Source organism: Zalophus californianus, chromosome 10, assembly GCF_009762305.2.
Source record: "Zalophus californianus isolate mZalCal1 chromosome 10, mZalCal1.pri.v2, whole genome shotgun sequence".
Taxonomy (NCBI): Eukaryota; Metazoa; Chordata; class Mammalia; order Carnivora; family Otariidae; genus Zalophus; species Zalophus californianus.
In genome coordinates this window covers 107,272,076-107,289,225 of record NC_045604.1, presented here as the reverse complement: position 1 = coordinate 107,289,225, position 17,150 = coordinate 107,272,076, and the positions used below count along the sequence as shown (strand labels likewise).

Here is a 17,150-nt window from a genome sequence, read left to right as displayed (position 1 = left end):
GATTATAGGGGAGGGGAGGGCAAACTGAATGGGAAGAAATCAGAGATGGAGCCCAACCATGAGACTCTTGACTCCGGGAAACAAACTGAGGGTTGTGGAAAGGGAGGTGGGTGGGGGGATGGGGTAACTGGATGATGGGCATTAAGGAGGGCACGTGATGTGATGAGTACTGGGTGTTATATGCAACTAATGAATCATTGAACACTACATCAAAAACTAACGATGTACTATATGTTGGCTAATTGAATTTAAAGAAAAAAAAGCTAAGGTAAAAGACATCCTTAAGAAAAGGGTTACCCTAAAGCACTGTCCCTTGTCCACCCACATGTTTTTGAAGAAACATGATGGGACAAGGGGAATCCTCCAATAAATACAATCAGGCTGCTGGGAGAGCAGACAGACCTAAGTGCTACCTCAGTAATTTCTATCACCGCTTCAACACTGAGTATACTTGACCCCCACTAAAACCTTCTGAGTTTTAGAATACTTTTTGGAGATGGGTAGTATTTAGTGTAGTGGTCCCATCCATTTTTTGATGTGATCATTAAACCATTTAAAATTCCCCTATGACATCAAAGGAAGAATAAGGTCTTTAGCCATCAGGGAATTCAAATCAAAACCACACTGAGATACCACCTCACACCAGTTAGAATGGCAAAGATGGACAAGGCAAGAAACAACAAACTTTGGAGAGGTTGTGGAGAAAGGGAAACCCTCTCACACTGTTGGTTGGAATGTAAGTTGGTACAGCCACTTTGGAAAACAGTGTGGAGGTTCCTCCAAAAATTAAAAATAGAGCTACCCTATGACCTGGCAATTGCACTACTGGGTATTTACCCCAAAGACACAGATGTAGTGGAAAGAAGGGCCATATGCACCCCCATGTTCATAGCAGCAATGTCCACAAAAGCCAAACTGTGGAAAGAGCCGAGATGCCCTTCAACAGATGAATGGATAAAGAAGATATGGTCCATATATACAATGGAATATTACTCAGCCATCAGAAAGGATGAACACCCAACTTTTGCATCAACATGGATGGGACTGAGGAGATTATGCTAAGTGAAATAAGTCAAGCAGAGAAAGTCACTTATCATATGGTTCCACTTATTTGTGGAACGTAAGGAACAGCATGGAGGACATTAGGAGAAAGAAGGGAAAAATGAAAGGGGGAAATCGGAGGGAGAGATGAACCATGAAAGACTATGGACTCCAGGAAACAAACTGAGGGTTTTAGAGGGGAGGGGGGAGGGGGGTGGGGGGATGGGTTAGCCGGGTGACGGGTATTTAGGAGGGCACATATTGCATGGAGCACTGGGTGTTGTATGCAAACAGTGAATCATGGAGCACTACATCAAAACCTAATGATGTACTGTATGGTGCCTAACAAAACATAATAAAAAAAAGAAAAAAAAGAAAGAATAGGGGACTTGTGGAAAATCTTTCATTTTTTTCTAGTAAATGCAAATGATGTATAGTGGAAACAAAATAAATTTTATTTATTTATGGTCTAATTAAGCTTAAAGTAAACCTCTTGCTGGGGACAGATTCCCATTAAAGGCCACAGGGGCAGTCAAGTCAGGCTGGAGAGGGATGGATCACATATAAAGAGTCAGCTTTGTGTGAGACATGTGCAAAAGTGGGCTTGCCACGTTGCTTAGGGATGTCACATGAAGCCCAAGGAGCTCACACCTGGGACCCACATAAAGAATAAATATAAGTAATAAAAAGGAAATACCTCTAGAATGAGTTATATGTATTTTTCTCTTTCTTTTTTTCTCTTTTCTTTTGTTTCAAAATTTTCTGACTTAATGCTATCAAGGACCTCTCTCGATATTAAAAATAATATTTCCTTTCACATGTAACTGGGAAGCATATTTTAGTAAACAAAGAAATAATTCATAATTTTGCCATCACTTTTTGAGTATTCCAAGTCTTTTCATTTGCAGACACATGTTACATATATGTGATCAGTGTATGCACAATTTTCATCTAATATTCTCTCCTATGCCTTTCATGTGTTTGATATATCTTCAAAATTATAATTTTTAGCGACTGAGTAGACAGACTCTCCATTATTCTTTTTGTTCCTAGATAATTTACTTGCCTTCAGTTATTTACCACCCTAACTTCTTTTTTGTTAATATAGATAAATTATTTGAACTGTTTGCCCTACTTCTAAAATATTTGAAGCATTTTAAACATACAAAAAATTACGGAGAATGGTCCAGGAAATACCCATGTGCACACCTAGACTTAAGAGATGTTCTAATGTTTTTTCTAACCATGATCTCAGAGAATAGATTAGGTACCATCCGGATAAAAGTCTAGACTTCCAGGCGTGGCTGCAACTGCAGAAACTCTCATGTTAAGTGTAATCAGGTCTCTTTTCCCCACACAGGTTTTATGATGGGCGACAGCCTGTGTTGGCTATCATGGATCCGGACATGATCAAAACGGTACTCGTGAAAGAATGTTACTCTGTCTTCACAAACCGGCGGGTAGGCATGGATTTATTTTACGTTTCCATAGTTACTTATAAAACTTTTATTTGGAAATAAGAATAGATTCACAGGAAGTTGTCACAAAAGGTCCCATGTCATGTAACCTTCAAGCCGTTTCCTCTAAGGCTATATCTTGCTCAACTACAGTACAGTGTCCAAGCCGAGTTTGACATTGGTTCTAGTCACAGAACTTAAACAGATTTGAGCAGTTTTATATGCACTCGTGTGCGTGTGCCTGTGTGTGTGTGTGTGTTGTTCTCTGAACATTTATCTTACATGTAGATTTGTGTATCCGCCACCCCAATGACGTTACAAGGTTGTTCCATCACCAAAGAGTCTCCCTCTTACTACTCTTTTATAGGCACAGTGTGTAGCTTGTCTCTTCATTATCTCAGGGTTTTCAGCAGAGCACACAATTTTGGGTTTTTCTTTTTAATTTTGACAAGGCCAGTGTATCCTTTTATCCATTTATGGGTTGTGACTTCGGCATCAAGTTTGAAAAATCTTCACCTAGCCCTAAGGCCCTAGGATTTTCTCCAAGTATTTACTTTTTTGTTTTACCTTTAACTATATAGTTTTATGTTTTATATTTATAATGTAAATCCTATATGGTTTTATGTTTCGCATTTAAGTCTGTGATCCATTTTGTGTCAATTTTTAGTGTTAATTGTGAGGTGTGAAGTGTAGGTCAAAGATCCTTGTTTTTGGCCTATGGATGTCTAATTGCTCCAGCACCCTTTGTGAAAAGGCTATACTTCCTCCATTGAATTGCTTTTGTAGCAGTATCAAAATTGAGTTGGCTTATATGTGTGTATGTCTATTTCTCATTCTCTGTTCCGTTCATTGATCTCTGTATCTCTCCCTCCACCAATGCCAGGCTCTCTTGATTACTGTGGCCATATAGTAAGTCTCAGCATCATGAGCAGTGATTCCTCCCATTTTATATTTTGTTGGAATTGTTTAGGTCTTTTAGCTCCTTTGCTTTTCCATACAAATTTAGAATTACCTTATCTGTGTTTACATAATATTTGCCCCCCCTTTTCATTTTTTTTATTGTGTTATGTTAGTCAGAGGCAATCCACAAAATGGGAGAAGATATTTGCAAATGACATTACAGATAAAAGACTGGTCTCCAAGATCTATAAAGAACTTAGCTATAGTTTTTAAAATTAATTCTATTTTAAGCTTTCACTAGAGTTTTAAGTAATTTGTACGTCACCAGTTTACAATATCATTGTATTCTGAATTTATACATTTATATTTACCAGTGAGATTTATACTTTCATGTGATTTCATGTTCCTAATAAGTGCCCTTTTTGTTTTTCAACTTGAAGGACTTCCTTTAGCATTTCTTGTAAGGCAGGCTTAGTGGTAATGAATTCTGTCCACTTTTGTTTCTCTGGAAATGTCTTTATCTCTCTCTCATTTCTGAGAGCTTTGTTTTTCTGGGTAAGGTATTCTTAGTTGTTTGTTTTTTTTTTTTTCAGCACATCAAATAAATCACCCACTGTTTTCTGCCTTTCACGATTTCTGCTGGGGAATCCACTGACAGCCCTATGATGTTCCCTTGTATGTGATGGGCTCCTTTTCTCTTGCTGCTTTCAAGATTTTTTCTTTGGGTTTAATTTTTGAGTTTTATTATAATGTCTCTTGGAGAAGTCTTTTCAGATTCGGTGTTATTGGGGACTTTAAGCTTCATGTCCCAAGATGTCCATACATTTCCCTAGGTTTGAGAAGTTTTCAGCCATTGTTTCTTTCAGTAAGCATTCTGTCCACTTCTCTCTTCACCTACTGGGACTCCCATAATATGAATATTGTTTCACTTGTTGGTGTCCTATAAGTCCTGTAGGTTTTCTTCCCAATTCTTTTCATTTTTGTACCTCACTCTGACTGGATAATTTAAAATAATCAGGAGGGCATGATTGGTTCAGGCAGTTGGGGGCCACAACTTCAGCAACAGCATGATCCTTGGCAGCAAGAGCAGTGGAGGGTTCTTTGTGGCTGCAGTGGCTGTTGGGGTCTTCAGCAGCACCACCAGATCCAGTGCCAGGAGGCTGGGGAAGGAGAATGGTGGCAAGAGCTGGTGCTATGCACACACTCATCTGTAGGGGCTGAAAGCAGGCTCATGCCCAAAACAGAGCTAGTGCCAGTGGTGGGGACTGTCTGACTGTGGGCACACAGGGAGCCTTGAGTGTCTGGGCTGTCTGTGTGCACTCACGTGGCTTCAGAGCTAGCCAGTAGTGCATGCACAGCAGTGGGGGTTCGTGAGTGGAGTTCAGGCCGGCCATGTGAAGGTGTACAGCTTCAGGGTTTAGCTGTGGTCTCATGTGGCACTGCAGTCCAGTGACAGGAGTCAGGCCTGACCTCAGGTACCTGAAAGCTGCTGGGGCCTGGGCTTGTGCTGTCCATATGCTGAGTTACAGAGGCCAAACTGGCTGGTGGTGTAGATTCTGGGGCTCACAGTGTTGGTGGTGGCACTGGCTGAGACAACTCCAGTGAGTACAGATGGGACACCACAGGACTGAGGCAGCTGGAGTCTGCAATTGTGAAAACCTGTGAGACTATCAGCAGCAAAATCTTAGAGGGTGCACAGTGCTCGGCTGGCTTTTAGTTCCTCAGCAACAAAGACTGCTAGGTTTTTCTGCAGAGCAGGACACAGAGAAACATGGTCACTCCTGCCACTTGACTGATACTGGTAGTCCTGCCCTTCTTTGTTCCTAGCTGTGTCTAGGTGTCAGCCATGCCAGTCTCTGGGAGGTTTGAAACCAGAACAGGTCATTTGTGCCATGTTCTGAAGGACTAGGGCTAATAGTTGCTCATCCTTCTGCTGTTCCCCAGGAAGGGGAACTGTCTCAGTCAGGGAGTGTCCTGTTGGTGCTGAGCAGTGCTGGCCTGCGTCATGGGGTGATGCAGGCAAAATGAAGTTATTTTCCTTATTTTCCTTACACAGTTATTCTCAGGAGTTTTCTCCATTCTGTTGTTGAAACTTCTTAAATGGACTCCTAAGCACTTGGGCCTATTTTTGTTTGTGGATATCTGTCTAATTGTTGTTCTTTGTGGGATAACAGAGGCTGGAGTGTCTGTTCCATCATCTTAGTGTTATAACATCAGTCTTTCCTCACTGAGGTGATGTTAGCTGTCAGGTTTTTAGATGCTCATTATTAAGTCAGGAAATTTTTCCTCTCTTCCTAGTTTGAGTTTTTATCATGAAATGGTGTTGGAGATATCCATTTTATTTTTTATTTTCATTTTATTGTAATTGAAATTTTTTTGGTGTGGATGGCTGGGTGGCTCAGTCGGTTGAGCTTCTGCCGTTGGCTCACATCATGATCCTGGAGTCCTGGGATCCAGTTGTGCGTTGGGCTCCTTGCTCAGTGGGGAGCCTGCCTTTCCCTCTGCCTGCTGCTCCCCCTGCTTTTGCTCTCTCTCTCTCTGACAAATAAATAAATAAAATCTTAAAAACTTTTTAAAATTTAAATTCAATTTAATTGATATATATTGTATTACTAGTTTCAGAGGTAGAATTCAGTCATTCATCAGTTGCATACAACATCCAGCGCTCATTACATTAAGTGCCCTCCTTAATGCCCATCATCCAGTTACCCCATCCCCCTACCTCCCTCCCCACCAGCAACTTTGTTTGTTCTCTATAGTTAAGAGTGTCTTAGGGTTTGCCTCCCTCTGTTTTTCCCTCTTATTTTATTTTCCTTCCCTTCTCCTATGTTCATCTGTTTTGTTTCTTTTTTTAATTTAATTTAATTTTATTATGTTATGTTAGTCACCATACAGTACATCATTAGTTTTTGATATAGTGTTTTTTAAGATTTTATATTATATTATATAAATATTATATATACTATAAATATACAATATAATAATTATTTAATATTATTATATTATATACATATATATTTAAGATTTTATATTATATATAAGACTTTATATATACCAAGTCTTCGTTATCCATTCATCTGTCATAGACATCTGGAGTCTTTCTGTATTTTGGCAATTGTGGACATTGCTGCTATAAACATTGGGGTGCATGTGCCCTTTCAAATCACTATGTTTGTATCCTTCTGATAAATACCTAGTAGTCCAATTGCTAGGTTGTAGGGTAGTTCTATTTTTAAGTTTTTGAAGAAACTCCATACTATTTTCCAGAGTGGCTGCACCAGTTTGCATTTCCACCAAGAGTTTCCATTTTTCAGCATCCTTACCAACATCTATTGTTGCCTGAGTTGTTAATCTTAGCCATGAAGATATCCATTTTAAAACAAAATATAGTTTTGGAAAATGGAAGAAGTATTCAAACTGGTTGGCTTGCTAGGCCAATCCCAAGATGGGAAATAGAATTATTTCTCTCTTTTTCCTTATTATTTCCTTATGTATATATTTTTCCTTTAGGAAAAATATAGAGGGAAGAGATTTCCATGTTACTGTACCATTTCTTCACAAGAGCAAATAGATTCCTAATGTTTTTAGTGTTAACTATAATGTTTTTTTTAAAAATCACCATATCAAGACATCCATTTTTCGAGTTTCTCATGCTGTGGATATATGTAAAGGCAGAACTGGTCTGAGGCAACATGCAGTTTTCCAGGCTATCTGGCTGTCTTCCACCAATCCAATTCTACTACTCTGCACAGTTTAGGAGAATATACTAGGTGTTAATCCTCTGTATTCCCCCGGAGGAGTAGTTTCCCTGCCAAATTTTCCCATACCACATTTACATTGAAAAGGAGGTGGACTATAAAGGCTGGAAAGCACATCAGGTGGCTGGATATGTCCTCAATCTTGCAGAAGGCTGGGCATTGGGGATAAATATCTGTTGCTCACCTACCATCGGACCTACTATTAAGTTGATAATCACTAAATATTTGTTGAATAATTTCTGCCTGTTAAACAAATTTTCCACAACCTTTAAGACCTCCAAAACTTATGTAGGGCAAATTGTGTTTTTCTTTGACTCTAGTGTTTTGGTCCAGTGGGATTTATGAAAAGTTCAGTTTCTTTGTCTGAGGATGAAGAATGGAAGAGAATGCGAACACTGCTGTCTCCAACCTTCACTAGCGGAAAGCTCAAGGAGGTAAGAAAAGAAGAGGACTTTCAATTAGAAAGTTAAGGAATATATCTGGGGGCTGGTAGGAAATAAGATCATATTCCATCTTTAAGGGGTAGTATGCTAAATTTGGGCTTCCGAGAAATGGTCTTTATCTTCATGTCCTAGGAAAGACATGATAAAGTTTGTTATTAAATGTCCCTTACTGCCACATGCTTATGAAAGCCACATCATTCTTGGACTTCATTTTCCAATTTAACTTCAGGTGGTGGTATATTTTGTGTGTAGATGTTCTCCATAATTGGCCACTATGGAGATGTGTTGGTGAGGAACCTGAGGAAGGAGACAGAGAAAAGCAAGTCCATCACCTTGAAAGAGTAAGTAGGAGTGCAGCTGCTGGGATTCCAACTCTGTCACAACACTTTCTAGCTGCTGCCACAGAGCCAAATCCCCACTGTTGAGTTACTCCAGCAAAGAAACATGTGTTATCACAATGCCGGTAGGTCATCCAAGAAGAGGTACCTCACCTAAAAAGGCAGGGCCACCAGAAAAGAAAGGGTCTTCTTTTGTGTACACGAGGCAGGATTCATTTATCTGCTTAGTTGTCACCTAGGATATTCTGGAAGATAAAAATATGTGGTTGAAAAGAAGAAACGTAATTGTACCAAATCTTTGAGTGTAGAGGGTATGGAATAGTGGGAGGGGAAGGCACTTGGTACATATTGGTGGGCACTGGGTGGGGCAGGAACATTAACATGTGGAACTTGGAATGACGTAAACCTCTTCCCAGTTTTGTTGAGGGTATTAGCAAAATACTAAATATTAACTTTTATGACCGCTTGTCCTTCTTTCAATCTCAAAAGAGAGAAGGTCCTGCCCATAGGATGGGTAGGGTGGCCATATTTTTTGTGTAAACTGAGATTTTTTTGATTTTATGAAATGAAGAGATATATGTTGGTACTCTCCTGGGAAAACTAGTGGCATATGATCACATATGTCATCCCCTAAATCGATTTTGGATTGATTTATTTAATGTATATTTTTTAAGGAGGAATGTTCTAGGTTCTTACATTGTCTAGAAATGAGTGAGCCCTCAGAGCGAGCTCAGATCGCTGGAGTTGAGACAGAGTGGGTCTTTCAGGAGCCTTAGCAGGGGTGTAGAGAAGAAGGGATGGTGTTCCTGGCAGCACAGAACAGGGTGTTGGTGTTCTGTCATGTGCTGAAGAGGAATCAGCTCTGAGCATAGATACTGTGGTGAGAGAAAATCCAGATCAGTTTCACCTTTCTTGACTCCCTGAGGAAAGGTTAATTATTCCACCCTTGGTCCTGCTCAGACACAGTGCTTACCTACCTTCTATTGCCCATACTCAAAAGATACTACTGAAATATGTCACACTTTGGGTCTCTATCCCTCCTTGACTGAACTCCTTGAACTCAGAAATGTGTCTAATTTGCTCTAGTGTCCCCATCACCCTAGCACAAGGCCAGCTGTATCACTGGCACCTCATTAACACCACATGAGTGAGTGTGATGGCATATAGACTCTTCAGATGATGCAACAGGTGGTTCTGAAAGTGTGGCCCTTGTCTTGCCTGGGCATGGGTATCTACATGCACTTCTTGCTGCATGTGCTGGATAAGGATAGTAAAGAGGTGCTGATTTTAATTATCCATGCCTTTGTTTCTCTACTCAGCATCTTTGGGGCCTACAGCATGGATGTGATTACCAGCACATCATTTGGAGTGAACATCGATTCCCTCAACAACCCACAAGATCCCTTCGTGGAAAATATTAAGAATTTCCTAAAATTTGATTTCCTTGATCCATTTTTCTTCTCAGTATGTACGTACAGTACCATGTTTCTTTTTATCCTCCCATCCCGTTTTTTCCCCTTCCTTCCTTCCTCCCTCACTTCTTCCCTTCCTACCTTTCTACAACAACTTTACTGAGCTATAACTTCATATAACATACAATTCCCCATATTTATTAATATATTTATTTATTTATTTATTTGTTTGTTATGTTATGTTAGTCAGCATACAGTACATCACTGGGTTTTGAGGTAGTGTTCCATGATTCATTGTTTGTGTATAACACCAGTGCTCCACGCAGTACGTGCCCTCCTTAATACCCATCATGTGAAATAAGTCAAGCAGAAAAAGTCAATTATCATATGGTTTCACTTATTTGTGGAACATAAGGAATAACATGGAGGACATTAGGAGAAGGAAGGGAAAAATGAAGGGGGGGAATCAAAGAGGGAGACGAACCACGAGAGACTATGTCCCCCTTTTAAAATGTACAGTTCAATTTTTACAGTCTGGGTTCTTCGTCCAAGGAATGGATAATGAAAATGTGGTAGGTATATACCATGGAATCTTATTCAACCATAAAAATGGAAGGAAATTCTGTATTTGGACAACATGGATGGATTCTGAGGGCATTATGATGAATGAAATGAGTCAGACAGGGAAAGACACATATTGTATGACCTCAATTACATGTGGAATAAAAAAAAACAATATAAGAAACCGAGTCATACAAAAGGAGATCAGCTTTGTGGTTATCAGAGGCAGGGGTTGTGGGGTGGTACTTGAATGAAGGTGACCAAAGGTATACACTTTCAATTACAAGATAGAGGAGTACTGGACTGGTAAATACAACATGATGACTATAGTTAACACCACTGTATGATGTATTCATAAGTTGCTAAGTGAGTAGATTGTAGAAGTTCCATTCATACTGGCAGAAAATTTTGTTTTTATAACTATATGAGTTGATAGATGGTAACTAATCTTATTGTGGTAATCATTTTTTATATATGTATGTCAAGTACATGCAGTACACCTTATCTTACACAATACTGTATTACTGTATGTCAGTTATAACTCAATGAAACTGAACTCTGCTTGGTGCATTCAAAGATATGTGTAACGTTTACTGCAGTCAACTGTTGGAATATTGTCAACACAGAAATCCTTTACTTTTTTACTCTCACTTCCCACTTTCTTTAGCCCTAAGCAACCACCAATCCCCTTTCTGTCTTAATAGATTTGCCTCTTCTGGACTCTTCATACAGATAAAATCATATAACGTGTGATCTTTGTGGCTGCCTCCCTTCATTAGCATAATGTTTTCAAGGTTCATCCATGTTGCACCATGCATCAGAATTTTCTTTTTATGTCCAATTAATACTCCATTATATGGACATATTGCATTTTGTTTATCCTTCCATCATTTGATAGACATTTGGGTTGTTTCCAACTCTTGGCTATTGCGAATAGTGCTACTATCCACATTCATGCACAAATTTTTGTTAGAATACTTGTTTTCATTTCTTTTGGGTGTGTATTCAGAGGTGGAATTGTGAAGTAACTTTGCTATGTTTGTACAATGCTTTGCATTGTAACTTGCTATGTTGCTAAGATATAGTGTGTTTAATTTATTAAGTAACTGCCAAACTTTTCTCTACAATAGTGATACAATTTTACATTCCCACCAGAAAGTATGAGGGTTCCAGTTTCTGTCCATCCTTGGCACATTTGGTCTACACTTGTCTACCTTTTTAATGATGGCCACCTTAATGGGTGTAAAGGGTACCTTATTATGGTTTTGTTTTGCATTTCTCTAATGGCTAATGGGGTTGAGCAACTTTTTGTTAATCACCATACATCATTAGTTTTTGATGTAGTGTTCCATGATTCATTATTTGTGTATAACACCCTATGCTCCATTCAATACGTGCCCTCTTTAATACTCATCCCAGGCTAACCCATCCCCCCACCTCCCTCCCCTCTAGAACCCTCAGTTTGTTTCTCAGAGTCCATAGTCTCTCATGGTTCATCTCTCCCTCCAATTTCCCCCCCTTCATTTTTTGCTTCCTACTATCTTCTTCTTTTTTTTTAATGTGTAATGTATTATTTGTTTCAGAGTTATGGGTCTGTGATTCAACAGTCTTACACAATTCACAGTGCTCACTATAGCACATACCCTCCCCAATGTCTATCACCCAGCCACCCAATCCCTCCCACACCCCACCACTCCAGCAACCCTCAGTTTGTTTCCTGAGATTAAGAATTCCTCATATCAGTGAGATCATATGATACATGTCTTTCTCTGATTGACTTATTTTGCTCAGCATAAATACCCTCCAATTCCATCCATGTTGTTGCAAATGGCAAGATTTCATTTTTCTGATGGCTGCATAATATTCCATCGTGTATATATGTATATACCACATCTTCTTTATCCATTCATCTGTCGATGGACATCTTGGCTCTTTCCATAGTTTGGCTATTGTGGACATTGCTGCTATAAACATTGGGGTGCACGTACTCCTTTGGAACACTACATTTGTATCTTTGGGGTAAATACCCAGTAGTGCAATTGCTGGGTCATACGGTAGCCCTGTTTTCAACTTTTTGAGGAACCTCCATACTGTTTTCCAGAGTGGCTGTACCAGCTTGCATTCCCACCAACAGTGTAGGAGGGTTCCCCTTTCTCCGCATCCCCGCCAACATCTGTCGTTTCCTGACTTGTTAATTTTAGCCATTCTGACTGGTGTGAGGTGGTATCTCATTGAGGTTTTGATTTGGATTTCCCTGATGCTGAGCGATGTTGAGCACTTTTTCATGTGTCTGTTGGCCATTTGGATGTCTTCTTTGCAGAAATGTCTGTTCATGCCTTCTGCCCATTTCTTGATTGGATCATTTGTTCTTTGGGTGTTGAGTTGGATAAGTTCTTTATAGATTTTGGATACTAAGCCTTTACTGATAAGTCATTTGCAAATATCTTCTCCCATCCTATCGGTTGTTTTTTTGGTTTTGTTGACTGTTTCCTTTGCTATGCAAAAGCTTTTTATCTTGATGAAATCCCAATAGTTCATTTTTGACCTTGCTTCCCTTGCCTTTGGTGATGTTTCTAGGAAGAAGTTGCTGCAGCTGAGGTTGAAGAGGCTGCTGCCTGTGTTCTCCTTTAGGGTTTTGATGGACTCCTGTCTCACGTTTAGGTCTTTCAACCATTTGGAGTCTATTTTTGTGTGTGATGTAAGGAAATGGTCCAGTTTCATTCTTCTGCAGGTGGCTGTCCAATTTTCCCAACACCATTTGTTGAAGAGACTGTCTTTTTTCCATTGGACATTCTTTCCTGCTTTGTCAAAGATTAGATGAACATAGAGTTGAGGGTCCATTTCTGGGCTCTCTATTCTGTACCATTGATCTATGTGTCTGTTTTTGTGCCAGTACCATACTGTCTTGATGATTATAGCTTTCTAATAGAGCTTGAAGTCCGAAATTGTGATGCCACCAGCTTTGCTTTTCTTTTTCAAGATTCCTCTGGCTATTTGGGCTCTTTTCTGGTTCCATACAAATTTTAGGATTATTTGTTCCATTTCTTTGAAAAAAGTTGATAGTATTTTGATAGAGATTGCTTTAAATGTGTAGATTGCTCTAGGTAGCATTGACATCTTCACAATATTTGTTCTTCCAATCCATGAGCATGGAATGTTTTTCCATTTCTTTCTGTCCTCCTCAATTTCTTTCATGAGTATTTTATAGTTTTCTGAGTACAGATTCTTTGTCTCTTTGGTTAGATTTATTCCTAGGTATCTTATGGTTTTGGATGCAATTATAAATGGGATCGACTCCTTAATTTCTCTCTCTTCTGTCTTGTTGTTGGTGTATAGGAATGCCACTGATTTCTGTGCATTGATTTTATATCCTGCCACTTTACTGAATTCCTGTCTGAGTTCTAGCAGTTTGGGGGTGGAGTCTTTTGGGTTTTCCACATAAAGTATCATATCATCTACAAAGAGTGAGAGTTTGACTTCTTTTTTGCCGATTTGGATGCCTTTGATTTCTTTTTGTTGTCTGATTGTTGTGGCTAGGACTTCTATACCATGTTGAATAGCAGTGGTGATAGTAGACATCCCTGCCGTGTTCATGACCTTAGGGGGAAAGCTCTCAGTTTTTCCCCATTGAGAATGATATTTGCTGTGGGTTTTTCATAGATGGCTTTTATGGTATTGAGGTATGTACCCTCTATCCCTATACTCTGAAGAGTTTTGGTCAAGAAAGGATGCTGTACTTTGTCAAATGCTTTTTCTGGATCTATTGAGAGGATATGTGATTCTTGTTCTTTCTTTTATTAATGTATTGTATCACATTGATTGATTTGCAGATGTTGAACCAACCTTGCAGCCCAGGGATAAATCCCACTTGGTCGTGGTGAATAATCCTTTTAATGTACTGTTGGATCCTATTGGCTAGTATTTTGGTGAGAATTTTTGCATCCATGTTCATCAGGGATATTGGTCTGTAATTCTTTTTGATGAGGTCTTTGTCTGGTTTTGGAATCAAGGTAATGGTGGCCTCATAAAACGAGTTTGGAAGTTTTCCTTCCATTTCTATTTTTTGGAACAGTTTCAGGAGAATAGGTATTAATTCTTCTTTAAGTGTTTGGTAGAATTCCCCTGAGAAGCCATCTGGCCCTGGGCTTTTGTTTGTTGGGAGATTTTTGATGACTGCTTCAATTTCCTTAGTGGTTATAGGTCTGTTCAGGTTTTCTATTTCTTCCTGGTTCAGTTTTGGTAGTTTATACATCTCTAGGAATGCATCCATATCTTCCAGATTATCTAACTTGCTGGCGTACTCATAATGTGTTCTTATAATTGTTTGTATTTCTTTGGTGTTGGTTGTGATCTCTCCTCTTTCATTCATGATTTTATTTATTTGAGTCCTTTCTCTTTTCTTTTTGATAAGTTTGACCAGGGGTTTATCAATCTTATTAATTCTTTCAAAGAACCAGCTCCTAGTTTTGTTGATCTGTTCTACTGTTCTTTTGGTTTCTATTTCATTGATTTCTGCTCCGATTATTATTTCTCTTCTCCTGCTGGGTTTAGGCTTTATTTGCTGTTCTTTCTCCAGCTCCTTTAGGTGTAGGGTTAGGCTATATTGTGTATTTCTTGTTCTTGAGAAAGTCTTGTATTGCTATATACTTTCCTCTTAGGACTGCCTTTACTGCATTCTAAAGATTTTGAACAGTTATGTTCTCATTTTCATTGGTTTCCATGAATTTTTTAATTCTTCTTTAATTTCCTGGTTGACCCATTCATTCTTTAGTAGGTTGCTCTTTAGCCTCCATGTATTTGAGTTCTTTCCGACTTTCCTCTTGTGATTGAGTTCTAGTTTCAAAGCATTGTGGTCTGAAAATATGCAGGGAATGACCCCAATCTTTTGGTACCGGTTGAGACCTGATTTGTGAACAATTATGATCAATTCTGGAGAATGTTCCATGGGCACTAGAGAAGAATGTGTATTCCGTTGCTTTGGGATGGAATGTTCTGAATATATCTGTGAAGTCCATTTGGTCCAGTGTGTCATTTAAAGTCTTTATTTCCTGTTGATCGTTTGCTTAGATGATCTGTCCATTTCAATGAGGGGGGTGTTAAAGTCCCCTATTATTATTGTATTGTTGTCAATGTGTTTCTTTGCTTTTGTTATTAATTGGCTTATATTAATTGGCTTCTCCCAAGTTAGGGGCATAGATATTTACAATTGTTAGATCTTCTTGGTGGATAGACCCTTTAAGTAGGATAGAGTGTCCTTCTTCATCTCTTATTACAGTCTTTGGTTTAAAATCTAATTTGTCTGACATAAGGATTGCCACCCCAGCTTTCTTTTGGTGTCCATTAGCATGGTAAATGGTTTTCCACCCCCTCACTTTCAATCTGGAGGTGTCTTTGGGTCTAAAATGAGTCTCTTGCAGATTGCATATTGATGGGTCTTGTTTTTTTATCCAATCTGATACCCTGTGTCTTTTGATTGGGGCATTTAGCCCATTTACATTCAGGGTAACTATTGAAAGATATGAATTTAGCGTCATTGTATTGCCTGTAAGGTGACTGTTACTATATATTGTCTGTGTTCCTTTCTGGTCTATGTTACTTTTAGGCTCTCTCTTTGCTTAGAGGACCCCTTTCAGTATTTCTTGTAGGGCTGGTTTCGTGTTTGCAAATTCCTTTAGTTTTTGTTTGTCCTGGAAGCTTTTTATCTCTCCTTCTATTTTCAATGACAGCCTAGCTGGATATAGTATTCTTGGCTGCATATTTTTCTCATTTAGTGCTCTGAATATATCATGCCAGTCCTTTCTGGCCTGCCAGGTCTCTGTGAATAGGTCTGTTGCCAATCTAATGTTTCTACCATTATAGGTTACAGATCTCTTGTCCTGAGTTGCTTTCAGGATTTTCTCTTTGTCTCTGAGACTCGTAAGTTTTACTATTAGATGTTGGGATATTGACCTATTTTTACTGATTTTGAGGGGGGTTCTCTGTGCCTCCTGGATTGTGATTCCTGTTTCCTTCCCCAAATTAGGGAAGTTCTCTGCTATAATTTGCTTCAATATACCTTCTGCCCCTCTCTTTCTTCTTCTGGGATCCCAATTATTCTAACATTGTTTCGTCTTATGGTATCACTTATCTCTCAAATTCTGCCCTCATGGTCCAGTAGTTGTTTATCTTTTTCTCAGCTTCTTTATTTTCCATCATTTGGTCTTCTATATCACTAATTCTCTCTTCTGTCTCATTTATCCTAGCAGTTAGAGCCTCCATTTTTTTTTTAAAGATTTCATTTATTTATTTGACAGAGAGAAACACAGCGAGAGAGGGAACACAAACAGGGGGAGAGGGAGAAGTAGGCTTCCTGCAGAGCAGGGAGCCCAATGCAGGACTCGATCCCAGGATCCTGGGATCATGACCTGAGCCAAAGGCAGACGCTTAATGACTGAGCCACCCAGGCTCCAGCCTCCCCTACAGCCTCCATTTTTAATTGCACCTCATTAATAGCCTTTTTGATTTTGACTTGGTTAGATTTTAGTTTTTATTTCTCCAGAAAGGGTTTCTCTAATATCTTCCATGCTTTTTTCAAGCCCAGCTAGTATCTTTAAAATCGTCATTCTGAACTCTAGTTCCGACATCTTACTAATGTCCATATTGATTAGGTCCCTGGCAGTCGGTACTGCCTCTTGTTCTTTTTTTTGAGGTGATTTTTTCCGTCTTGTCATTTTGTCCAGAGGACAATAGATGAATGAGAGAACAAAATGCTAACATGTTAACAACGACCCCAGAAAAATATACACTAAACAAATCAGAAGAGACATGAAACCGGGGGAAAAGAAAGGGAAAGAAAGAAGAAAGAGAAAAAAAAAAAGAAAAAGATTTTAAAAAAAGGAATATGATCAAATATGATCAGGCTGGTGCATAGATCAGTGCCACACACTAGATTTTGAGTGTATTTTGGTCTGTTAGAAGAAACTGCCTCCCAAATTTTTAAAGAAAGAAAAACTTATATATGTATAAAAATAAGGGTAAATACGATGAAGGGATGGACTATGACTGTAAAAATGAAAATTATAAAAGGTTTTATAAAAGGAATTGATAAGATAAGAAGTTGGTTGAAAAAAGAAAGAAGAGGTATTTAAAAAAGGGGGGAGAGAATGTGATCAGGCAGGAGACTAGAACAAAGCCATACACTAGAGACTTAGGGTATATTTTGGTCTGGTAGAAGAAACTGTATCCCAAAGTTTTAAAGAGA

At 38.9% G+C, this 17,150-nt stretch overlaps 1 protein-coding gene across 2 annotated transcripts in view; it reads left to right on the top strand.

The window, feature by feature from the left end:
- The window catches only part of LOC113932071 (cytochrome P450 3A12-like), a 46,770-nt gene that overhangs the window by 6,644 nt on the left and 22,976 nt on the right, over positions 1–17,150 (top strand). For both annotated transcript variants that reach the window (XR_004819344.1, XM_035722054.1), the window contains exons 4-7: positions 2,402–2,501; positions 7,477–7,590; positions 7,852–7,940; positions 9,257–9,405. Coding sequence is in view for 1 of the 2 variants with exons in the window: in XM_035722054.1 (XP_035577947.1) it covers positions 2,402–2,501; positions 7,477–7,590; positions 7,852–7,940; positions 9,257–9,405 (452 nt within the window). In the remaining variant the exon portion in view is untranslated. The remainder of the gene's footprint in view (positions 1–2,401; positions 2,502–7,476; positions 7,591–7,851; positions 7,941–9,256; positions 9,406–17,150) is intronic.